Below are 26567 nucleotides of genomic sequence, written 5' to 3'. Positions count from 1 at the left end.
TCAGGCTAACACACTGACCACATTGGGTGCTTGTGTAGTGCGTGGCGGCTGCGTTGCTGAGCTTCTGCCGCTCACAAGACTCTGAATCTCTAGTTGAATGGCTGCTGCAGCCTCGCTTGACAGGCGTGTGAGAAGTTAGTGAAAAGCAAGATGTTATGCCACGCACACGCCCTGCTCGAGCAAACAGTGTGGCCGGCTTGTAAGGAGGCTCCACAAGTGCTACAAAGAAAATTAAACAATAAAATAAGAGATGTTGTGATGCCCTACATTTGAAACATACATGCTACATTGCTTTAGTTACTTATAAACTTTAAACACAAATCATTCCACAGATATCAAACAGTTCAGGTTCCTGATATGTCCTGTGTGGCACAGGAGCGGAAACAATTCACAAGATCGGACTAAATCAATACAATCAGATGCTTCATGATCCTCCACAAGAAGAAGAAGATATCTGCTCATTCTTAAAGGGGCACTTCATAGTGTGAGAAGAAATTCAAACTTAATAAAAAAATATAATTTTTTTCCATAACTGAATAAACACTCTATTCTCAGAGGAAATAAGGTCCCCAGAACACTGTTTAAAGCTAGAATTGTGCAGACTGTCCTCCTCCGCCAAACGCCCACAGTTATCGTATGGCACGCACACAAATTACGACTGTTTGTTACGTTTAGCACCCAGCCAGCGACCTCTAGCGGCAACTGCAGCCCACACAATCCACGCCTCCGGTCTAGGTTTAACTCCACTTTTCGTTTTACAGCCGTTAATATGTCACTTAATTAAGTTTTAAAAACATTTCATGCGAGAAATTAACAAGGTAGATCCCAGATATGTGGTCAATTTGCCCAAATATAGCTTATTTAAAAATTTGCTTCCGACGTTGCTATACAACTCGCAAGCTAGCGACGGTACAAAGTAAAAGTATTTCCGGTTATTTACAAAATAAAAGCTCAGCGACCGTGACAATGTGACAATGCTTTTGTTTTGACGACAGAATATGAAAACCGCTACTTCTAGCTAACTTTACCATCATTTAACCTTTGACCTTAATGACCAATGAAAATACGATACACCGAGTGGGCGTGTTCCTGCCATATCGCTGAACGTCGTGGCTCTGGTAGGTCACTTGATTTGTGTATGATTTTATTTGTTTATTATCTTCCTTTTTAACAGTTAGCCACGTTTATCGGCAATTAATATGTACATTACTTAGTTCAGTTTACACTTAGTTACGCTTTAGTTAGTCACTCATGCCTCTGAAAGTATGCGATTTTACCTGAAAGGTCTGGCTGTTAGCAAAGAGTTCAGCTACAGTAAGTTAGCTTATGAGCTCTAGGACCACATGGCATTCTGCATCTGAAACCTAATTCTTATGATGCACATTACTGCAGAGACTTTCATAATTGGTTATGCTGGTTTCAGAATCCAAAAGTAGGCTGCTGTCATAATGCATGGTAAACAAACAAAAAAGTACACACAAATGATCAGGGACCAGCCTGTAAACACTCCTAGCCTAGTGATACACAGTCTTGGTAGTTTTGATTAGTGTAGCCTAATGTCATGGATGTGATATTGAAGAAGACACAGCTAATTCATTTTGAACTTTATCATAACTTACTGTTTATGTAACTAAACATTTATTTCAGTGGTAGCAATAAAATGATTTAATCCCAGGTCCTTTTGGTCTGTTTGTTTGCTTGCAGGTCTTTGAACATCATTCCACCTTTCAACACCTGTCATTGATTGCAGCAATTTAAAACCAACAGTTCTTTTAAGAACTCATAACCAACAGTTCTTTTAAGAACTAATATCTCATTCCTTTTCCATCACACATTTTTTCTGACTTTTCCTTTGTCTCTCGTTGTTTCACTTCATCCCTCTCTGTCTTTACTTTTACTGACTTTCCTTGAATTCCTTGACTTCCTTCCTTCCTTCCGTCCTTCCTTCCTCCCTCCCTCTCTCCCTACCCCCCTCCCCCACTCTGCCTTGTCATGGAGGCATTGCAAGAGGCGTTGGAGAAGGGGAAAGCCTTGGCAGAAGAGTTGGCAGCAAAAGCAGTAATAGTAAAATTTTCCTACGTTGTTTCTCTTTTATTATAATAGACACCTGTGTGTGTGTGTGTGTGTGTGTGTGTGTGTTGCTGTGTCTCAATTCGAATACTTCCTTAATCAAAGTAAGCATTATTTATTTATTTTGAGTCTGCAGTGCAGCGCACGTCGGTTGGGGCTGAACATGTGAGAGTGCAGGGGGGTGTGTGCCGCAATAAAGGCAAATATATTAACACAGTTTTTTAAACTTTTAGCCCCCAAATGTAAGGAAGAGAAAGAGGGCTGAAGGCTCCAATGTTACCTGGAGGAGGTGGGACCGGGATGGTAATATCATACCGCAACGTGTGAGGAAGAATCGATCTCGATCGGGTGAGTAAAGTATAACATAGTTATGCTGTTATTCACAGTTTTTAATGCTGTTGGTCAGCAGTTAGAGTTCTTACATCGCACATTACATTTTGTGTTTACAGTTGAACCTTCCAGCTCTCGGGAGCTCCCAAGAGTTGAGGAACATGCGGATGAAATTCCTCAAGAGGTCCCAAATCTTGGTATGCATAATGAATTATGACATCTTACATAGTCAACATTACTCTTTCATTTTTAAAATGTAAAATATAGTCATCTGAATATTGTATTACTACTATTACTACTACTACTGTACTGAAGTACACTGTAGTGCCCATATGTCTGATGTATATGCAGTGACAAAGCAATGCAGAAAATCACTTTTTTATTTTATTGAAACACATCTTGTATGTTTTGTTCATTTAGACCAACGTATTCAGATGTTGAGAGACCTGTTGTCATCGGTCACTGTCCCTGCCTCAACTGAAGTGGAAGAGACACCCACCACGTCTGCATGGACCCAGAGACAGTCGAAATCACAAAAAAGGTTCAGAGCTGCAATGCCAGAGCTCTTGAACGGCAAATTGGCTGCAGAAACTGCTAAAGAGCATTGCTGTCAGCAATGCAAGACTGCAGATGCTGTGGTCCGTTGCCTGGACTGTGTTCCCTCAGGAACTCAGTTTCTCTGTCCTGCTTGTGACCTCAAGGTCCACAAAAAGCACGTGTTACATGACAGAGAAGTCATGATTTATGGTTTTTTCAAACCTATTCCTCCGACATCCTCAGTGGTGATCGACCAAAGTGGGCAACATCAACTTGCTGAACAAGGTATGTTAAAAGATTTTAGTAGATAAGATAATAAGCCACATCTAAAGTTTGCTTTAACTGTTTTTTTGCTTTTTCATTTGACTGTTTTGACTATATTTGACTAATACAGACATTATTATTTGTAATTCCGGTCATTTTCTTTACTGCAGTTTGCGTGCTTCCGATTCCTCCACCACTGCAAGTCTGCTCCTGCAGCACAGACCAAGACTTCACCATTGTCCCTGGCAAACACACTGTCTTGGTGACTATCAATGGTGCGTCATCAGTTCCTCTACATATCTTACTATTATCCTTTTGTCCTGTGTTGTACAGATACTGGTCAAACGGTAGATATAATTTTGTTTTCAGGCCCGTACAACTTGTGCCTGCCTGTTGTGTGTTGCCCACTTTGCAACTACAAGTGGACCCCAGGATTAAATGACCTGCTTGGATGCCGATACTGGCCAGCAACCACCAGCTGCCAGCTCCTTTTTAAGTTTGATGTCTTCACATCATTTGAGGAGATGAAGTTGGCTAGCCCAGCATTGTCCCAACAAGCGTTCCTGAGAATGCTTGAGCACAGATCCCAAAGCACAGGACGGGTAAGACCTCTGTTTATGAATAAATCTCAAATTTTTTTTTAAAAGTATTTTTTGGGGGGCTTTTTTGCCTTTAAGAGAGAGAGAGAGAGAGAGAGAGAGAGAGAGAGAGAGAGAGAGAGAGAGAGAGAGAGAGAGAGAGAGAGAGAGAGAGAGAGAGAGAGAGAGAGAGAGAGAGAGAGAGGAGAGAGAGAGAGAGAGAGAGAGAGAGAGAGAGAGAGAGAGAGAGAGAGAGAGAGAGCTCTGTTCTACACTGACTGTGTAATCGTCTGTGCTGTTGCTCTGATGTCTGTGCATCTGTTTTTCTTTCCAAGTTTTTTTTACATTCTAAATATCTAAGTCTTGTATTAACCAGAATACTACCATCCTTCTCTCCAGATGGGTAGTATTTGTGGTGATTCCTTCCACAGAGCCTTTCAGGAATTTGCCTTCTGCAATTTTAAGAAGGATGATCTGTGCCAGGTGGAGCCATTTGTATGTCCAGCATGCACACCAGACATGCTGGCCATATCAGCAGATGGTAACAGGAAACATTATCGTTTCAAGAAGTCCAAAGGGTTAGTAGAATCACTTTCTCATTTTAGTAATTGATCTATTGACTATACTGGACCTCACTGCCAATACATTTAACTCTTCGTGTGATAGGCATTTTCACAAATTCTAGAGACAATATGTAATAATGTTTGTGGATGTGTGATTATGTTGTCAAACACTTTTTTTTTTCTAATGTACCAGGACAGATGAACCATCTCTTTTTGATGGACTCTTCATTGCAGAGGATGTAAAGGTGTCGGCCTTTGTTGACAAAATCCGAAGCCTGATGACAGTTGTAAGGATGTTTTTAACGATCTAATTCTTCTTTAATTTTTGTCCCAGTATTACGTGTAACACATTGTATCTAATTTCAGAGCACTGGTCATGATGTTTGTGGGCCGGCAACATTTACGGCAGCCAGAGAAACATCACGCAAATCACGAGCAAAGGTGGATGAGGAGGGGCTCGAAATCGCTGTGTGCCGCCATGGAACGTTGCTACAAGGCCTGAACCACTACCGTGGGGAAATATATGCATATCCGCTGTTCTTGCAGAAAGAATTGTCTGAAAAGGCAAACGTGACGTTCTTTTGTATGGACATCACTTGCAGGTAGTCACAACCGTTGCCTCATCATAACTCTATATTTTCCGCAGGTGTGGCCATTACTACTGAGTTCTTATTGCATGGGTTATCAAAGCTCTGTTACACTGGTCAGACCACACTCATTTTGTGGTGAAAAAAAATTTCATCAGACGTATGAACACGCAGATTCAAGTTGAAAACACTACCAATACCAACCTTTTCACTCCAAGTCCTGCTTTGTGTCCTTACCATTATGAACCTCAAATGCTGTGTTGTTTTTTCTATTACAGATATTGGCCATACCTGACAAAAATGGCAGAGAAGTTGCCAGAGCTCCAGCCTCTTGTAGACATGAAGCCATTTCTCTCAGTAATGCATGCCAAGGCTCACACTGGCAAATGTGAGGTACAGTGGCAAGTTAAATGTTTGTATCACAACACTGATTTTAATTCTCTTACCTCTTCTCTTCCACTAGAAATATACTGTAGCTTGATTTTTATCCCTTTAATCTCAGATATGTTAGTTCAGACCAGAGATATACATTACATGCTTTTAAAGTGCTGTTCTGCCTTGTCTTCACGACTAGTCTATACGTCTCTGACAGAGACATTGCTAACCTATGTCAAAGGCACAGTTGTCATTTGTTCATAACCATGATGATTATCTGAACAGTATAGCATAATAATGCTGAATGTACTTTGAAGAAACATCTTGAAAATCCTATACTGTTTTACGCGAAGGCATGCTGCCCTCAGATGACTGAGGAAAAGAAATATTAAGCATGTACAATAGCACTAACATGCTCACATGTTCTTGAAGTCTGGAGAGGTGCGTTTGCAGTATGAACCAGAGTCAATTTGGTATATGACCAAGATAACCATCTCGTCTCAATGTGGGTCTTCTAATCTGTACTAGAGCTCAGTTGGCATCTCCAATGAACTACATTAACCAAGCAAACATACTAGGAACTTAACCAAATAGGTTGGATGTGAAAGCATGACTCTAATACAAATGTCTTAATCTTATTGTCTGTTTTTGGAATAGGTGAAGTGGGGAGGGAGAAACCAGGAGGGCGCAGGAAACACAATTGGTGAGGAAGTTGAACAAGTAAACAGCTTCCTGTCAAGAGCAGCTCTCACCACCAAATATATGACTAAGTCAGGTTGGTAAAAGCAAAATGGCATCACATGATAAAATGTATTTTAATTTTACGTTTGCATAATTTCTGGGAGGTTTTTTGTTTGTTTTTTGCAGGCAGAGCTGACATGATTACGGTCCTTGCCATGGCATGGAACAATCGAAAACATGAGAGTACCTAATTATGTTACTAACCTGTTGACAGTTAACCTCAATCATTGTGAGATCTTCCACCAGCTGTTTTCTGTTTCACAGCTTTACAAGTCTTTTGTTGCCACAGACAGAATTTCTTTTGGAAATGTGTTGCTGGCATCAAATTCAAAATGAGCACACCATTATCAAAAACAATGAAATTATTTCTCAGTTTCAACTTCTGATATGTTGTATTAGTGATATTTCCCATTACATATGACAATTCTATGATTTGAAAATCACCCCAGTGTGTTTGTGCTGACATTATTTTACACAGTGCCTCTACTGTTTTGGAAACATGGTTGTAGTCCTAATATTTTTGGAATTTATCTGGACATACATAATGGTTGTGGTTGGAGATTTGCAAAGAGGAAGGTACAATTGGCCTTGACAGAGGTCTGCATTCTTCAATTCAATTCAATTTTTGCATGGCAGTTAGTGCGCTTGTGTTGGTTAGCTCAGCCCTCAACTAACAGACACCAGCCTACATCCATGACACTGTCAGGGAGTAGAGAGGAGATAGAAAAAGTCTCTACAAAACAGAAAATGGCTATTTTTTGTCATTCCTTTAACAGTAGATCTGTTTAAACATTGCAGAGTAATGCAACAGTGAGGAACAGCCACAGTGACCTGTTAGATGGCTGCACACCTCCAACCTCTGAGTAAGGCAGCAAACCTTTTTGAATGTTGTTTATTAATGATTTTTGCTTTTTGATGTTCTTTTCTGAAAAGTGTCCTCGAGTGGCTTGAAAGGAGCTTTTCAATAAAATGTATTACTATTATTATTGTTATCATTAACTCCTTTTCCCTCCCTTCTGATTAGCAAATGTTGCCAAATCCATGATTTAGCAAATTACTCCAAGACCATATTGTCAGTCAACTATTCTTATTCTCACCAATAAGTAACATTTAATTCCTATTACTATTGATTTCTATGCTGCCATTCTGTTGCTGCTGTTTGGACCACACACTTTCAGTTTACAATTGTAACATCAAACTAATCATTTAAAAGAACACAAAAAACAATGGATGGGGCAGTGGACAAGTAATGTAACTAGTGTCTCCCTGAACAGTCTCATGTGTTTGCGTTATTGCACATTTATATACATTACCATTGAGAAGTCTCCCATAAATTGCTTCCATGGCTTGGATGGAAGCTTTCACAATCTCATTCTCACTGTACCATGGACACAGCCACTCTGACACAAAGCCCCTTCCGCTTTTTTTTCCTAGGAAGAGGATGGGGTGCCTCTCCAAAAGTTCCCACTTGTGGAGCTGGAAGACACAAGACACAAAATCATACAATTAATATAAAGTACAGAAAAGTTGATGCTTTATGCATTGTTATCTAGACAGATCTGTGATTCATTAAAGGTTAGAGTGAAGTAGCGACTGCTACAAATAAACTGTTTCTGAATAGCAATGTCAGCAATGGCAAGCAGCTCCCTTGCTCTTTTTGAACTGCACGCAGACATAACAATGCAAAGATTTTTATGTGTCCCTGGATAGTAGTAGTCTAAAGTCTGACCAAAGATTTGCAATGCAACAAAGCAGTTTAAGAAGGGTGTACAGGGGCGTTGCAGCAGTGTGAATGACCCCGTTGCATCTCGACTCATGCCGGCTCACGAATTGAACCTGTTCAATTGCAGGTAGAGCATGCAGACTGTCTCAAACTTTGTAACTGCACACCAAAGCAGCTCCCGTAGAAAAATATTTTTGCATAAATAAATATTTTGTCCGCTGGAGCTGCTGTGGTGTGCAAATTTTTATTCTTTACCTGTTCCTGTCTGCATACAACATCTATGACATGTCTGTCCGTCCTGGGTGAGGGATCCCTCCTCTGTTGCTCACCCTGAGGTTTCTCAATTTTTTTTCCTGTTAAAAGGGTTTCCTGGGGTTTTTCCTCTGTGGATGTGAGGGTCTAAGGCCCTTTGAGACCAACTGATTGTGAAAATGGGCTATACAAATAAAATTGCCTTGCCTTAAAGGCTAATGCAACTGTTGGTATGGAAATGACACGCTTTATGTGACATCACACAAACTAGTCTCAACTCTGTGCCACAGTGTGAACTGTACAGTTGCAAGGCTTTGTAAGGGCATTCGGTTGCAAGTGGGTGCACATTGTTGAAGGTTTCAAGTTGTTGTGTCGTGAATCTATGGCCTGAACTGGCCTTAAAGCAGCTATGTAGTTTTTCGACCTTAAAATAACGTTTCTAAACTCAATGAAGTGGTAGAAAATGGTTAATAAGAATGGTGCAGACGCTACAGCCTGAGCGGGGTTGCATCGGCTGAAACTGCACTCTGTAACTTCCCTGCACGGGTAGGAAACTGTGGTGAGCTCCAGAGACCGAGCTCAAGCCCGGTCCCCCTGCTCCTCTCACCCACACACCAGCGCCCTGTTCTGGGTTGCACGGCAAAGGCGGCGGCACCAGCAACAAATTCACATATGTGCTTCTCTGGGAAAGACACAGTAGCAGACAGTTGCTCCTCTAAACCAGAGTACCAGTGGCTACCGCGAATCCTACATAGAGTTGCTTTACTTCTTTTGCACAAACGCCCGTGTTTGTTTTTGTGTGAGGGTGTCTCTCTTGTTCAGTGTACTATGCCTCTCATACAATATTCTTGCCTTGAACTGTCTGCATAAAAGATTGTGGTCAGGTCATTTCCTCAATTTTGACTTTTTATGTTGATTTAGTTGAAAAATAAAATGCACAAAAGAAAATATAAACCAGGGGGTGGAGTAGATGAAACTGACATGGAATAACAAACATTTGAAAGCATTTGAAAGAAAAAACACTTACCAGTAAATGTGATGAATCATACGTTTTATTGAAGCTGCAGTTTTTTTTCTGCCGCTCTTTCCATCCGGCTGTAATTTTTTCTTTTTTTTTTTGCAGCTTCTCTTTCAGGGGCTGCTTTGCACCACAGTGGTGGCAAGTCTTGCTTGCCACCCCAATTTTCTCCTCACACACTGCACATTTTTTTTGAGTTGGCATCTGGAGAAGAAACATAAATTAATAATTGGAACACTGCAGGGTGTGTCATCAATATATATATATTTCATTGACAGGGATCATGGTTCTTTACCTTATAAAACCAGTCAACACAGCAACCCAATGTGCTGGGTTTCAATCAGTTTAGTACTACTAAGGACCTGGTCCTCCCTATTAATGTTTTGAACTCAATAAATTAAAAGTTGTGGTAGCCCTCTAAGAAACTCAGCTCTAGTGGACATATTAAATCAAATGTCAGAATTATAATCATATAATCAACCAATACATGACATACATTAGCCCAACAGATAGCCTACCTTTATCTTTAAAGAATGCACACATAGTCACAAGAAGCTGAATGGTGTCAGATGTTGCAAAAACTTCTGTGACCCATCAGATTTAAGCTATTATGATTATGGAAAATCATTTGTTAACATTATTGTTGTTGTTTTTAACATCTGTGACTAAACGTGATGCCTAGACATCATTACAGAGGTTGATATTATGCAGACAGTCACAGTCAGTTTGTTTACTTACCATCCTTACCTGTCATAGGTCTGAAATTTTCCACCTTGATTTTTTACAGGCATGGTGCCGTTTTAAATTCATGTAACAATGATTAGCTGCCTCTATACAGTTCACTGCTGTCAATATATCGATCAAGTAGACCTTTTAGTTGTTGCTCCAGCTTCACAGAATCATCGCCAAAATTAATACAATAATAATAAAGTGTCAATTTAAACATAATAATAACTACAGTCGTTTGTAAAGTAAATAACATGGTAGGCTACATGATAATATTGTGTCAGAAAATCGACATTTTATCTACTCCTCGTCCCTTACCGTCACACGTCACAAACATTTGTCGAAAAATATGTTGTCTAATACGAGGGATTAACGCACACATGTATAGCTTTGCACACATTTGTGTAGTTTCATGACAGTTACGGTGTCCGTGCTAACCATTAGCCGGCCTCAGCCGGTAAACAACATTAATAAATTACATACTAATCTAAGTTGAAACATCATTAAAACGCAATGACAATGACAACCCGCAAGGACTAGTCGCACTGACAACATGTTCTATAGTTATAAAATTAATTAATTAATATTTACTGACAACTTACCTTGGTTAGCTCATTAAGGGCGGCTAACAAAATAAATTAGCTGTAATCCGTTCTGTTCTGTAAAAGTATCTGTTCCCATGTCACCGACAGGGGGCGCTTTTTGGAAACGCTCCAGGGGGGTGGTAAAACGCTCCAAATGGTCGTATTCGAGTGCATGGACCAACGACAACTGTGGGCGTATGAGTTGGAGGACTTGTTGGAATTGTGGCAGGGTCCGCCACATATCAACAAAGTAAATCAGTATGAAACTGTGTTGTCCTTTGAGATCAGTTTGTTTATTTGGTTTAGTCAGTCGTGAAGACAAAGACAGTTTGTTTATTTAGTTTGTTCAGGCATTACTTTCGAGTGCTTTTTCTCATGGGGAAATGACAGGTGGGGTGAAAGCCAAATGCCAGACGTGTCTTTCTCAACGCCTCTGAGCTGACATGATGAGTGAAGCCTTCATAAAGTAATCAGGGGTGAAGTTGTGGATTTAGTGTTCATGAATCCATATACTAATACCACATGCACTGGAGCTCAGAATACAAACAATGCATTTAAACAATTAGCCTAACCACAAGCAGGATACACAGCAGGAACATCAAGACATTCAAACACAAACACTGACCCACACACACATATTGTAACTCTATTTTCTTCTGACGTGCCCATTTTGTCAAATGACATCAAGATGACACATATGGATCCCACAGATCCAACGAGCAGCAGGAACAGTGTGTGTGGTGCCATGGCAGCTGAAGTTAAACAACACATCAGCCTTTTGTTAGTGAACCACAAACAATGGAAGTTTAAGGACACTTAAGCCAATCGCCATTATTTAACCACATCAGCAGCCACCACAATTCCACGGTACAAACTTACATAATTTTGCATTAGATAATGAGATCCAAAAATGTACATAGGAGGTGAAAGTCTGGCTGAGTCAGCCCCAGTATGACAGAGGACTAGATACAGAAAGCACACAGCTTTACAGAATATTAGAAAATAAATATCTAAGTACAAAAAAAACCTCTGAATTCTCTAGTCATCATACTGAGTGCAAATCCAGCGTTTAGTCGCTATTTATCAGGGTGACAGACCCCCCTCTGACCAGATAATCAAAACTCCAGCCCCTTCTCTTGTTCCCTCCTCACTGCAGTGACGCGAGGTCCTGCTAGCTCCAGCTTAATTAGCGCCAGCAGCTGCAACGCAAAACTTAACAGCTAACTCCACAATCTGAGGAACTCCACGTAGGTTAGCACCGAGCTGCTATCCCTGCGAAAGAAAGGAGCGACCAGGTTCCTCCACCTGCTGTCTGTCATCGGACCTTGCACAGTAATAACAGCATTGTTCAACTCTGGGGGGACAACCTCTACTTAAATTATCTATCATAATTAATAATTATCCCTAATAATCATTAATTATAATTGATAGCCAAATTTAACCCAAAACTCCCTATTAATGTTGTATGAAGCACTACAAAGAGCTTGCTAATGGTCAAAATACGCTTTCTAGATTTGCAAGACAGACGGACCAGAGTGGCTTAAAAGGCAACAGGAGGCCAGATGTCCAGGTAATTAAAAAAAAGTTTATTTACACACGAAAAATACTTACAACAGAACTTAACTCATAATACACAACTCACATTACTTACATCAAGTGCACACAACTACACACTGATGCCCAACCCTCCATACAGCTAAAAGCAACTGCTTAAATACACAGTTCAAACTGCGGGAGTTAATGTGGGCTGGACCGTTCCTGCAGGTAAATCATATACCTTTTCTGAAAGGAGGTAAATGATGCAGGAAGTGGTAGGTAACTTATTCCTTTTGCCCACTGATCTCCTGATGAGTGACAAAGCAAGAAAATGATTAACTTATGGAACAGTGAACTAAAACAATAAACAATAGTGAAACTTAACAATACTTGCCTGTGTTTTATTTTAAGCAGAAAGGTTGAAGGTAAGATCAGTTAGCTGTATAAACAAATATACATGGAAATGAAGTGGAGCCAAATATAGGCCGAGCTCTTATCTGGTTACCTTGAGACAAATCAACCCCCTGTTTCTCCAGTTATGCTAAGTCAGAAAGTCTTTCATGATGGAACATGAGGATGCGACTCACCTGTTAACCCCCCACATATAAGGCATTTCTTGCCTTTATGTGGACATGGAAAATAGGCAAGCATTAACTTGATGCAACTATCAATTCCACAAAACCACCAGGCTCAAGGACGAAGAATACAATTAAAGGAATACAATTTTCTCTAAAAAGATCTCGGTATCAAATTTGATCATTTGTTTTTGAACTGTCGAGAATGAGTTGAAAAGTGTCCAACATGAGCCATTCTGGACCAGCGGACCACTTCTAAAAACTTGAGACCTCAGCTTAACCACTGAGTGACATCACTGGAGGTGCTTCATCAGATTACATTCAGCTTCCTCTGAAGCCACAAAAGGCTTCACACTGCTTTTTTCCACATATGCAATAGTGCTCCCAAAGACCTGTTAACACACCTAAATGTGTCAAATTGGTGGAGTTACCCTTTAACTGATTTGAATCTAGCAGCACAAGTAAAGAAGTTCTTTGGTAGAAGCTAATTTACCAGCCTGGCAATGTCTCTGCAGAAAACTCGGGTTTAATGATTGTACATCATTGGTTGGTACAATGGTACATCAATTGGTTTAAAGGGGCAGCTGTAGTTCAGGAGGTAGATTTGGTCATCTAGTAATCATAAGGTCGCTGGTTCAACTCCTCGGATCCCCCAGCTGCATGCTGAAGAGTCCTCGAGCAAGATACTGAACCCTGATGAGCAGTTGTTACCTTGCATGGCAGCCTCTGCCATCACTGTGTGAATGGGTGAATGTGACAAGTGTTGTTAAGCGCTTAGTAGAATGGAGAGGCATTATAGAAATGCAAGTCCTAAAACATGTTTTCACGGTATTTAAACAATAATCATGCAAGTAGTATTTACAGGAATGCTGATTGAGCATTATAGTGTGTATTGTGGTTTCTGTTATTACAAGAAAGCTTTCAAAATAAACCAGCAAAAGGAAAAGAAAAACATGATAAACAAGGCCATACTTTTGAAATCAACCTTTGAAGGGGTAACATGTAGTTTTGGAGAGGAAATTCAGACTCAGAAATATTTTTTTTTTCCATTAATGAATCTGAAGCTGTTCTGAAAATAATGTCCCAGCATGAAGTTGTGTTGTTCTTTAAGGTCATTTTGTTTATTCAGTTTATTCAGTCATGACAACAAAGACAGTTGGTTTATTTAGTTTAGATAAAAAAGATCTTTCTATTCTGATCCAATTTATTCGCCAATACTACACAGTGCACCTTTAATATCTTTGCTGGATCAAACTACAATGGGGTTGATTGTGGTTTTTGTGTGTTTGTGTCATTCTCCATACTTTCGTCAATGTATTCAAGTGGAATAATATATCAACACATCATACATTTGTGTTAATAGTGAATCCTTCTTCCTTCATCCTATTTTATGTCAACAAATCAAAGGAAAGTCATGATTTCAAAGTCAGTTCATAGAAACCTTCAAATGGAGCTGAAGGATAAAAAAGAGAAACTTAACGTGGCTGCAATATTAGAGGCACTGATTGGTGTGGGAGTTACAATTCATCCTGATACTCCTCAATGGAATTGATTAATTTCATCATTGCTCTCAGTTTCTGTTCACCTTTCTCTATGTCTTCAATTAACTCCTCATTCTGCCCATCCATGTAAGTCTTGGCTTTCTCTGTGTACTCCTTGAGCCTCTCCACCACTCCCTCCAGTGGTGGAAAGCCATCAGGTGAGTCTTCTGAGGCTGTCTTCACTAATCCCATCAGTGGGTCCATGAGGTTCACATAATAATTCATGAGCTCTGAGGAGGTGGCCAATTCTGCCTAATGAAGAGAATAAAACCATGTTGTGACATCACACCACCTCAGTTTGCCATGTTGTATGCAGTGATGGAATGTAACTAAGTACATTTACTCAAGTACCTTTCATGTGAGATACTTGATGTACTGAATTACTATTAATCTGGGTGACTTTAGGTAGAAGTAATACTTTAACATGATGTCTTTACTTTTACTAATGATTTAAGTAGGGATGTGAATCTTTGGGTGTCTCACGATTCGATTCGATTCCGATTCTTAGGGTCACGATTCGATTCAAAATCGATTCTCGATTCAACTGATTCTCGATTCAAAAACTGATACAAGGCATAGTGTGTTAAGGCAAATTATGCCATCAAAACAATACAGTTTGTATAAGATAATGTGATTTTTAAATAAACTGATTCCAATGATGTAATCACACAAAGGCAAACTTAAGACAAAAGGTAACATCTATCTATGGTCACATCTTGCTATATAAGAAATGAGAACTTCCTCCATGAAATGCGCAACAGCACAACTTTAATAGCGCAATCTGCTGCAGAATGAAAAAAGCAAGCCCTTAAAGAGTGTGTTTTGACTAGATGAATATGGGTTTTGAAAAAGTTGCTGTCTCTCTGCTTGAAAGGAAGTTGCTGGCTACACTGTTTGTGGATGTTATGACCTGCACCTTCTTTTTGTGCACTTCTGTTTGACATTGTGCCTGCAGTGCATGGCTGCCCTTGTTTGCATAGTTAATAGCCACTTATATACTGGGCAGCAAGCCGCCAATTTGACAGAAGCCGGTAAATTGGGGGTCTGTTCTAAATCCGAGAAGTCGTTATGCCGGAAATTGCGTGAGATGGGCGGAGGTGTAGACTGTTGTGCGCCCCACAGCTGAGGAGTTTTAAAACCAGGAAACAGCTGATCACAGCAGTCAGTCCATCACTTCATCCGCAGACGTCAAGATGAGCAACTGGACTGCTGCTGAGATCCAGGAGATGCCAGCGTCTCCTCGGTCTCTGAAGCTGTCTTCGCTGTTAGCTTGTTGTTGTAGCGGCTAGCTAGGAACAGTCGCTACTTTCAAATTAAAAGCCCCCCGCTTAGAACCCAGTTCTAAACTCCAATGGGGTGCAATGTAAAGCTCTTATTTTGAAGACAAATTCCTTGTCTTTCTTTCCCCAAGCTTGCTGCAACGCTGTGTATGGAAGCCCGTGGGGGCGCACAGAGAGACGGGGGAACGTCAATAAAAAATCGATTTTTGAAGTTTATGAATTGATTCAGAATTGTGGATGATTAGAATCCCGATTCTTATGTGAATCGATTTTTTCCCCCACCCCTAGATTTAAGGTTACTTTTAACAACACTGGTTATGACTAAAGTTACTCCCAATGGAATTTTTATGAGCATGTAAGCGGCAGTAAAACTTAACACTCCAAACTTACTCTGAAGTAATTTATGTGAACAACTTGAACTGTGTGACTGACTCACCTTCTCCATGTCCAGTTTTTGTTGTGCTTTCTGAATCTTTTCCTTGAGCTTTTTCTGCAAATCCAGAATAAGAATCAAGATGCAGTCATAGATTAGGACATGTGAGAACATACAACTGAAGAAGAAAACTCATTTCAACGGTAGATTTGTATGTGATGACTCACACTGTGGACTTGCAAGTAACTGTGAGATTAAAGCAAGATCATATTTACCAGTTTGTCCTTGTTTACCAGTGAACTTGAGAGGCCAACCAGACACAGCAGAGTGAAGATGAGGAACAGGCCTTTAGTGGTTCTGACACCAGCCACTCCTCTGCTGCTGGACAAAGCTGCTGCTGCCATCGCTGTTCTAAAACAAAATCAAAATGATCAATGAAGAATTGAAAAAGAAATGCTCAGACTGCAACGTCTTCAATTGTGATATTTGAAGGTCTACAGCATAAACCACATCATTCTGAGTTTCTGATTTCACCTGCTGGGTGAATGGAAGGGCAGATAATGAAAGAAAAATAATGAGATGACACATCACAAAACACTTTTTATAACATTGTCGGCACCGCCCCAACAGCACAACCCACCTCACATGATACAGTTTGACAGCTCAGGGTCAGGGACTGTGGCCAGGTTACAATAAATCTCTCCTTTGACAGAGTGGAGAAGCCTGTAACTGAAAAGTGTGTGTGTGTGTGTTCTTTAAAGTCAGTTTCATTCAGTATTCAGTGTATTCAGACATGACAGTGAGGAGAGTTTGTTCAGTTAGTTTGTTTAGGATTGAATCAATCAGTCAATGCAGATCTGAATAAAATGTTTTCCCTAAAACTACATAGTGCACCTTTAATATGTGGTATACAGTTAAGTGTTTGCAGCCTGCTTTGTCAGGTTTGCATTTCAGTCGTGAACGTTCCCATCAAAGCATCTAAACTATGAAGCAACAACAGTCTGTTAGCTAAGAAGCCTCTCATCAGTGAGTGACTCTAGTGTCTCATATTTGACTAACATAGGCTGCTCAATAGCGATTCTGGGGGGTGGCCTGAAAACTCATTGGCCACCCCTGTGGCCACCCCAGATCTGACAGGCAGTTGGTCAAGTTCGTCAACACAAGAAACAAGATAAATGCTGTCAATCAAGGGTGACAGCTGATCAGCTGATTTAGGGCCAGTTTTAAATTTTTAACTAACACAGTAATGGTCGTACTGAGGCTGTGAGAGCTGATTTCTGGTCAGCGGACATTTGGCCAATGGTATGAGAGATGAGCACCGCACGCTGTATCTGCTGCTGCTGCTGCTGCTGGTCCGGTCTGGTCCGGTCTGGTCTTTAATGGAACAGGAGGACGGTCACGGTGACTACGTCAACTGCTGGATAAAAATGCTGTAATCTGTCTATTGAGAGGTAATTTAATGTTTAGTTATGTTGTAGTTCCCTCTGAATGTGTAGGAAAACTTTATCTAGCACTAAGTAGCAGCTAAAAGACGAACTACACTGCACTAGCTAGCTTAGCAGCCTGCAAACCAAGTTAAGCAATTAACGTTAACGTTTGTTTTCTTTTATTATTATTTGCATACCACCATGAAATATGAACGGCTGCTTTCTGGACTGAAGACTGAGAGAGGTTTTTTTTTTTTTGCAGATGTGTGTGTTCAATAAAGTTATTGTTATATTTTTGACCAACCAGTGTGTGAAACATAGTGTGACAGTCTAGATTTAAGTAGCTATAACACAAGAACAAGCTGTGATTTATTTATTTTCTCTGTGATTTAAGGGAAGTTTAAAGACTTTTTGCTCTTGAAGATAAAACACTTTTTGTTTAGATCAATTAGCTGCTCTTCACAGTTCACATATTTTTAGATGTTTAAATAGGCAGAGGCAGAGCAAATTGTATTCAAATGCCACAAATGCTTGAGATGTGTTAATTGTGTTATTAAAAGTGATTGAAGATGTCGGTAGTTATGTAAAATAAACCTTTATGGATACTATAAATAGACATAATTGGGCACATTGTTGACCCCTCCTTTCTTTTTGGTATTCTAATGGAGTCAAAGCTGTTAGCTAACAGGTTCCAGAGCCCCACCAACACCTGCATTTTGCACACTGATTCTAACCCAATTTGACAATGATCCTGCTTGATGTATGTAGTTATAGCTATTACTTCAAAGTAAATTGACTGACTGATTGATTGATTGATTGAGTGATTGAGTGATTGAGTGATTGAATTACATTTCCTGCAGGGTTATTAAGAGAATAGCTATGAAGAGAAGCAGAGATATTCAGAGCTTCTTCAAAAAAAAAGAAAAGAGTCGGAGCCAGCCACAGCTTCAACCAGCAGCAGTGGAAAGGCCCAGTCAAGCCAGCAGCCTCGGTACAGCAGTAGTGACCAAGAGCAGTCAGCTCCCCCTGCACAGGATGGTAGGTCATGCTTGGATAGTTTGAATTTAGCATGTAGGCTCACATTCGAGTTGTTTGTCACTCCAGTCATACAATTAAAACTGTCTGAAACATCAACAATAGTTAAACAGTTGTAAAAGACAGAAGAACAATGATAAAATGTGCATAATACATAAATACACACACGCACAAACGCATCTATGTATGTATGTACGTACATATGTATGAATGTGTGAGTGTAAAACGTGTGTGTGTGTGTGTGTGTATATATATGTGGCAGAACCTCCAACCAGTTGATGGCTCAGATTTCATGCTATGTCAAGTTATGTTTTGTCCAGAATTGTCATTCATGAACAGTTACCTGAAGTTGTCATGTACTCTCATACATGATTTGATTTAAAAAGGATGGTCCAATTTTGCCCAAAGTGTATGCTATTTATTTGCTAATACACAGCAAACCCCATACTCAAACGTAAACAATCTATTCTTTAAATCTCAACCACGGTCGGCTGCGTACGTGGCATTAAACTTCGCTATGCCATGGCCACCCCACACTCGCTTTGTGTCCAATCTTGGCCACCCCAGTAAAAATGTCCTGGATACGCCACTGCATGCGAGGTCCAGTTTTGGGACGGACGGTTGAGGCCGGCTGCATCGTGGCGAATGTCATGTGATGATCACGTCTGGTACGCCTGCTGTCCAGATCCAGAAAGTAAAGACTGACAAGGATGACAGAGGGTGTGCTCGATTGGAGCAGCTACCAGGTGAGCCTGCTGTATTTGATATTCTGTTTTTAATCAGTGACGTCAGCCTGCTGGGGCCCAGTCTCTCCAGCTGTTATTACAGATAGTCTATATATATAAAGTATGCAAGAGTCACACAGTCATACAACAGTCACTTTAAACCAAGTTTTTTTATTAAGCAGCTTAATTCATTAGTCTATCATTAACCATAGCTAACAGCTTGTCAGATAACTAAGCTAACTACGTTTTAATAGGTTTTTATGTTGAATATATCTGAACTTGGAGACTGACTCCATTACACCAGCCTATTCTTTTGGACTTTAGTTATATTATTCATGTGTCCAGTTGTGCTCCAGCTCCTTATGTAACTGACCTAAATGTAAATAAAAAAGTAAGTAATATAACTAGTTACGTTATGAGAGTAATACAGGCTCGCATATACAGTGGATATAGATCTAAATGATGCATTGGATTTATATGATAGTGTTGCTGAAATGTTTGAGGGAATTAATGCTAATATTTTATTTTTACATCAATAAACAGGGTCAATAAAGTGTCAATCAAATCAGACCAATAGCAGTGGGTCTTGTAGTGCTGCCGTAAAGCTGGTTGCTATGGAGACCAGCTTTTTGATATGAACATGATGTTGATGTTTGAAAAACTCTTCCGAAATCACCATTTCACTTTGAGACCAAAAACTGAGCAAATTTTCACCGAACAAAAGTTCCCAGTGGCCAACAGCCGATCTTGTCAACAGATTCATGATGGAAAACGTGAGAATGAAACAAGTTTAAAGACATTTTTTAAAACAATTTTATTTGATGTCCAAAGTGAATTAAAGTCTTGAGTTGTTGAGGGTTCCACAATGCCAGAAAATGCAGTCCAGAAACAACTGTAGCCTAGAATATTAGAAATATTCAACTACACACACATACACACACATACAAACACCAAACATTTCCCTCCAACTTTAAGCTTTCTTTCCCTACTTAAAAAAAAAAAGCTTCCCTTTTATATACAAGTTAAGATATTTAAGTACTTCTTAATGTACAGTTAAGTCAGGACACACACACACACACCAAACATTTTCTTCAAACTTTAAACTTTCCCCATTTTTTACAAAAGAATCCTTTAAAGGAAATAAAACGTAAAATAATTTAATTAATATCCAATTATTAATCAGAAAATGATTCTGTCTATCGAGGCCAATACAGAACGATGTAAAACAGACGTAATAGTCTTTAGGAGGGTCTACTGACAGTGTCACATTCAAGCTGGTCAGTAATAGTGACTGTGATGAATATCTTAAGTATTTTCTACTTTGATCATTTTCTCATGTTCCTTTTAGAGTTCATATATCAACAGAGTGAGTTAAACATGTGATAGAAGCTGTTTCAGAGCATGTAACACTGACTTCATCCACTGGAGGTCAGGACCTCACAGTTTTAGAAGAAGAAATGATTATGAATAAAGCATCTTAATGATCAGTCATAATATTGTCATATGAAGAACAGGAAAGTTATATTTGGATGGGACATTGTCAGAGGGTCAGGGAGGGTCAGACCCTCAAAAAGACCTTTACTTCTGTTAGAAAGTTAGTTCAATATAGATAAACTCAGTCCATCATGACACAGAGAGTTCAGACTGTAAATATTTGTGTGTTTATCAGTAACAGTAGTAGTATTATTTGTAGAAGCTTCAATCTAACAGCTAACAATCTATAGTTATCTCATAAAGATCTAAGAAAAAAAACCTATGAGACTATCCTGAGAAGACATGTGGTTAATTAAATGTTGAATGTTGTGACTTTTGCAGTATGAGTAAAGATACTGTCATGATCCCATCATGGCAGCCCTGCCTTCTTGTGTATGTGTTTCCCCTGTATGTTTTCCTCCTGTGCCTCTTCCCCTGTCTGTTCTGTGTGTCTGCATGTGGGCGTGGTTTGCTCTCCACAGGCAGCAGCCAGGTGGATCCTATCTGCAATCAACTCCCTTTAAGAGTTCTGGGATCCCTACTGCTGGCTGCCAGATCGTTTCATCAGTCTCCGTGATTGCCGTGCCATCATCATACCTCGTGTTTGCTGCTGTACAGCCCGCCTGTGGATTCAGCCTGCACACTGCCTCATCTGCTGCGTTTCCCTGCCTAGCGAATACGCTCGGGAAGACAGACGCCTCACCACGCCACGACACCTCCACCCTCGTCAATCCTGGTGATTCTACAGACACGTCGGGACCCTGGGACCTCGCACCACCTCTCGCACTATTCTCACCTTATTGTTCATTAAAGGAATAACTGTTCACTGTAATCCGTGGTCTGAGTTGTGCTTCTGGGTTCAGGTCAAACTCAATACATAACAGATACAGAGAAATTACTTGTGCTAGAAGTCTGCACTTTGTGTTTCACAATAACAAAGAAAGAAACGACAGACAGCAACAGTTCCCATGTAGGACATTTATTTGGGTTTTCCACACATGCTGAATTTCATGCAGCATAGTTTTGCAGCATATGTTTTCAATAGCCCTGATTTCAATAAAGTAATATAGGAAATGTAGATGATTATAGTTTGTATTGTGAATTCATTTTCTCATGTTCCTTTTAGAGTTCATATATCAACAGAGTGAGTTAAACATGTAATAGAAGCTGTTTCAGAGCATGTAACACTGACTTCAGCCACTGGAGGTCAGGACCTCACAGTTTTAGAAGAAGAAATGATTATGAATAAAGCATCTTAATGATCAGTCATAATATTGTCATGTGAAGAACAGGAAACTTATATTTTGATGGGACATTGTCAGAGGGTCAGGGAGGGTCAGACCCTCAAAAAGACCTTTACTTCTGTTAGAAAGTTAGTTCAATATAGATAAACTCAGTCCATCATGACACAGAGAGTTCAGACTGTAAATATTTGTGTGTTTATCAGTAACAGTAGTAGTATTATTTGTAGAAACTGTTATTCCAAGAAAACCATAAAAAAACAGGAGAAGAAAACAAACATGATTCTCTTTAGTAATCCAAGTTAATAAATTGAACTAGAAATAAAGCAGTAAAATATGTTTATTTTATTTGAAATGTGTTCAATAAAGGTAGTACAACACCTCTCACTTCCCTGTCAATACTGCGTCTCTCTCTAACCTCCTACTTTATGTCAAACATGATTTCAAAGCCAGTTCATAGAAAAAACACTCAAATGAAGCTGAAGGATAAAAAAGAGAAACTTCACAGATAATAAAGCTGCAGTATCAGAGGTGGAAGCACTGACTGACATGGGATTTACAGTTCAGCTTGTTGCTCCTCATAGAATGTGATTGATTTCCTAAGTGTTTCCAATTCCTGTTCATCGTTCTCTATTTGTGCTCTCATCTCCTCATCCTTCGTATCTACTTTATACTTGGCTGTCTGTAAAAAGTCCTTGACGCCCTGCACAAATCCATGCAGATGCAGAGAGTCATCAGGAAATTCTTCTTCATGTTTCTTCACGAATGTTTCCAGGGACTCCATAAGCCTCAGAGTTAGCCCCACCTGAACTTTAACGATGCTCATTTCATGCACGTTGACTGCCTAATGGAAATTAAACATATACCATATATGCACTGCCATACATAAAGTCACACAGTATTCCAACACTCCAAACTTACTCTGAAGTAATTTATGTGAACAAAATGAACTGTGTGACTGACTCACCTTCATCTTTTCCAGTTTCATTTGTGCTTTCTGAAGTTTTCCCTTGAACTCTTTCTGCAAATCCAGAATGAGAATCAACATGAATTTCCATTTGATAACATGTAAGTATCACAGCAGCTCGTCAGCAGCTAATGTAGCACACACAACTTCAGATAAAAATGATTAAATACATAAGAGCATTTAAACAGTAATTTGTTTTTTGTGATAACTCACAATGGCTGAGGACTTTCAAATGAATGTGAACATGTTCTAGACACAGAGAGGTTCATCATCAGTGTATTTACCAGCTGGTCTTTGTGAGTCAGTGAACTTGAGAGGCAAACCAGACACAGCAGAGTGAAGATGGAGAACAGGCCTGTGGTGGCTCTGACACCAGCCACTCCTCTGCTCCTGGACCAAGCTGCTGCTGACATCGCTGTTCTGAATCAAAGTGAAAAAGGAGAAACTGCAACTGAATCTGCAACTTTTTCACTTGTAATATTTAAAGGTCTACAGTATAAACCATCTAATGGTGAGTTAAAGTTGGTGATCTTACCTGCTGGGTGACTGGAAGGAGAGCTGCTGTACAGGTGATGAAAGATATGATAAGATGACACACCCAATAATGCTTTATATAGTATTGATGACACCTCCCCCATTGCATAATTCACCAGTGTGTGTTTGTGTGTGTGTCACTGTGTTTTTCTTGACGCTCTGTACATGCAGAATTGGTCCTGCCCTGACTTCCATCTTGTGCATCACTGCTACTTCTGTCCGTCTCTTCACTTTCACATTTGAAGAAAGAGTATTTGACAGTTTCAGTTTATAGGAAACACCAACATCAGTTATTGTAGGTGTGTACTGTGAGACCATAGTGTGTGTGCAAATAGGAAGATAGCCTCTAGTATTTGCATCTATTCCCTTCCTGCACTTCCTATTCACTTGAAATAAGATTAAAAAGCACTGGCTCTGTCACACTTACACCATGAATATCTCTCTATAAAAGCAAGGAATCTCTGTCTGTCCAGGGTTTCCTGCAGACCTTATTTGGCCAGGCGCCCCGCCCGGCCTGAAATCTGTAGCGCCCGGGCTAGAATGTCGGGCAAAAAAAAAAAAAATTGATGCAATACGTGCAAGCGACACGGCAGCGCTTGAGAACTAATCTACCAGCGCACATAGATAGATTTGTGTTATAATGAATTAATGTTGATTATTTAGTGCTGCGCTGTCTTCCTGCAGCGCATTCTGCGCCATATCTCTCTCTTTCTCTCTCACACACACGCACGCACACACACGCGCGCTACCAGTTCAGACGAGAGTATTCCATCCGCTGCAAGATGAGAACCTCAGCAAAAGATTTTCATCATCTGAAAAACTATCATCCTGGCGAGTAAAGACTTTGAAAATGCAGGTCCGACGTGCATTAAGTGTTTTCCATTAATTACTTAGACTGTGGCGGGCCGCCATGGTCTAATTTGTCCCGCCACAGTCTGAGAGTGAGCCAAAAAATCTGTAACTTGTGTTTCGCGCTGCAGCTTCAGCAAAGCATCTCTCACTCCCGGTCAGTCGGCTCTGCACCCCCCCCGTACATGGGGGGGGCAATTTAAAAAATTGCATCAGTCCAATTTTGCTTTGGGTGCGCGTCGATATCAATTTATAGCGGGTAGGCTCGGGTGCATATTGTAATTTGTGATACTGTCGGAAAACGGGTCAGATGCGGCGTTAAGTATGGCGGATACAGCCTGGTGCGGGTTTGCAAAATAAGACCCGTACAGGACTCCTACAACCGGCAAAATGTCAAAATGCGAAAGTGAAAGTAAAAAATTGCGCTGTCTGTGTATCGTTGGCATGAGTGGAATGTAGGGAGAGTTGTATAAATGTGTATTTTGGATGTTTTCTTTCCACTAGTCTGAAAAGTAGCCCAAAATGTTTTTGCCTGCCATATGGAAAGCCTTAAGGCTGCAACTAATGATGAATTGATGATGTACCCTCCAAATCAATTTCATTTTTTATCATAATTTAGCTTACAGTTTAGTTATTTATTAAAAAATAAACTAAAAAAATAAACTAATTCAACACAGGTAACCCCTTTTGCTTTATTTCTTTGATGGCTCAGATGTATGCTCTAGTTGATTTTGTGTTTTCACCATTCGTATCTATACAACCAATGTGTTTGTGATTAAATTGTGTACACGAGCACACAGTTCTTCATAGATCTAGCCTCTTAATTTTGCTTTCAAAGTACACCAGATTGATGCATTTAACTTTAAAATGTTAAAAAAAATCTTCCGGGGGAGCATGCCCCCGGACCCCCCTAGAGAGTACAACATCCACCCACCACAGTATCACAAATTCCTGTGGGACACACTGGAGCCAATAGATTTTTACTGTCTAAACATAAATTTGTAGTTCATGTCTCATTTTAATACATTAAATAAATACATGAATAAATATAAATACATATAAGTAAATAAATAAATACAATTTTAATTAATTAATTAATTAATTATTTAATTAATTAATTAATCAATCCTTTGGTTCTCGGCAACCGTTCTCGGGTCGAACCCCCCCACTCACCTCCCCCCTGGCCAAAGTTTTTTCCTGCAGGAAACCCTGCTGTCTGTGTGTATTTGCCTCAAATATCTCTGCAGATCAGGATCAGACTGACCTGAGAGTTTCAACATGGCTGCTGCTTGGTTCAAGGGTGTGCAACGTCGCATTTGTTTGGACTGCAATGATACTGTGAATAAATTATTTCAGAAATACTTTACCAATTCAGCGAGCATTGTCCACCGGAGCCACCACAGTCACGTGCACACCAGAGCCAATCACTGCAGAGCCCACCGCGACCCCCCACCTTAAGAAACAAGCAGATTTATACCTGCAGCGGCGCGAGCTGGACCGGGATTTTGCCGGCGATTCGGTCCCGTTCTGTTCGTTGCATCTAAACTAACTGTTGTGTATTAATGAGACTAAAAGAGTCCGGACCGAGTCTGTTCGGGTCTGAGGAGATCCGGAGACGCGCGGACAACAAAGTGGAATCGGAATCTGTGGATGTCCGTGTGTAGCTAGCTGCTAGCCTCCAGCCCACATGGCCCACCTCCCGAGGCGACGGACCGGACGCACCGGCACGTCCAAAACCGGACTAAGGGTAAATAATGTCCGCCACGCTTTTTCGCGAACATTGCCGTCATGTTTGCTTTGTGTCTGGTGCAGGAAGAAATAGTAAAAACAGGCTTTTGTCACGAAAGTGTCCAAGCAGCAAGTTTGGTTGTTGAGGAACAGCAAGTTGTGGGAGGGACCTAGTCGGATGAATGACAGGCAACGACGGTTGGTGTAGAGACAGCGATATTGAGAATTGAGAGATTTGTGACATTTAGCGTGTTTGGAGTGTGCAGTTAGTGTGTTATGTAGTGTGTTTAGTGTGTAGTGGAGTCGTTTTTTTGTTTTAATGAGTCAAAACAACGAGGAGACTGCTGAATGAGCATTGCCTGCATTTAAATGTAAATAGTTACATATAACTTTGTACATTTTTTAAATGTATGCATATATTTAGCAAACAACAATTTATATTTGCATTATAAGTAATAAAAAATGGTTTGTTAAACATATTCGTGGTTTTCACAGTAAAAAAAATCTAACTTTTGCTACTCAGATTTTATTTTTTTTTTGTGATTTTAGGTCCATAGTGTTAATACAGTATGTAAAAATAAAAAAATAACTGTACAGTCACACATGTGAGGTTGTGCTGAAAATAATGACACCAAGTAAATGGTTTTTAAGGTGAAATATAATGGCAAAATCAAAAATAGTCAACCCTGGAATATCAGATTTCACAACAAATCTAAATATCCCTGACGTCCCACCTTCAAACACAGCCTCATTTGGCCATCCATGAAAAAGCTACTTAACCTCCCACTTTTCTATAGGAATACATATTTCTTACGGGCACTGCACTAGTATCAACAATGTCAACAACAAGCAGTGGATCTAATTGTATTCAAGGGAAGAGCTCAAGGGTGGGAGGACATTTTGTATTTGAGGCTCTTGTGTATCTTTAATTTAAA

The 26567-nt window shown here is 40.0% G+C and overlaps 1 protein-coding gene and 3 long non-coding RNA genes across 6 annotated transcripts; 3 read left to right on the top strand and 1 right to left on the bottom strand.

Annotated features, from left to right (window-relative positions):
• The first annotated feature begins 1970 nt into the window (after nt 1-1970).
• On the top strand, nt 1971-2565 carry LOC115589094 (uncharacterized). Of its 2 annotated transcripts, none has more exons than XR_003985477.1 (3): nt 1971-2058; nt 2304-2418; nt 2520-2565. It is a non-coding gene; the product is annotated as an uncharacterized LOC115589094 (long non-coding RNA). The 2 variants fall into 2 exon arrangements; XR_003985478.1 differs by having other exon boundaries at nt 1975-2064.
• Nucleotides 2566-2998: 433 nt separating this feature from the next.
• On the top strand, nt 2999-3706 carry LOC115589093 (uncharacterized). The gene is made up of 3 exons (XR_003985476.1): nt 2999-3222; nt 3372-3476; nt 3571-3706. It is a non-coding gene; the product is annotated as an uncharacterized LOC115589093 (long non-coding RNA).
• A 33-nt stretch (nt 3707-3739) lies between these two features.
• On the top strand, nt 3740-6911 carry LOC115589090 (uncharacterized). Of its 2 annotated transcripts, none has more exons than XM_030429790.1 (7): nt 3740-3803; nt 4179-4357; nt 4536-4629; nt 4709-4944; nt 5208-5322; nt 5962-6079; nt 6844-6911. In XM_030429790.1, exons 1-7 carry the CDS (start codon nt 3771-3773, stop codon nt 6846-6848), a joined length of 780 nt encoding a protein of 259 aa, XP_030285650.1. In that variant the 5' UTR covers nt 3740-3770; the 3' UTR covers nt 6849-6911. The 2 variants fall into 2 exon arrangements, with proteins under 2 accessions (XP_030285650.1, XP_030285649.1); XM_030429789.1 differs by lacking the exon at nt 6844-6911 and adding an exon at nt 6172-6377.
• A 447-nt stretch (nt 6912-7358) lies between these two features.
• Nucleotides 7359-10494, bottom strand: LOC115589092 (uncharacterized). The gene is made up of 3 exons (XR_003985475.1): nt 10367-10494; nt 9048-9242; nt 7359-7521 (listed from the first exon to the last, which is right to left on the bottom strand). It is a non-coding gene; the product is annotated as an uncharacterized LOC115589092 (long non-coding RNA).
• Nucleotides 10495-26567: the final 16073 nt, after the last annotated feature.

Source organism: Sparus aurata, chromosome 10, assembly GCF_900880675.1.
Source record: "Sparus aurata chromosome 10, fSpaAur1.1, whole genome shotgun sequence".
Classification (NCBI taxonomy): Eukaryota; Metazoa; Chordata; class Actinopteri; order Spariformes; family Sparidae; genus Sparus; species Sparus aurata.
This window is presented reverse-complemented; position numbering and strand designations above follow the sequence as displayed.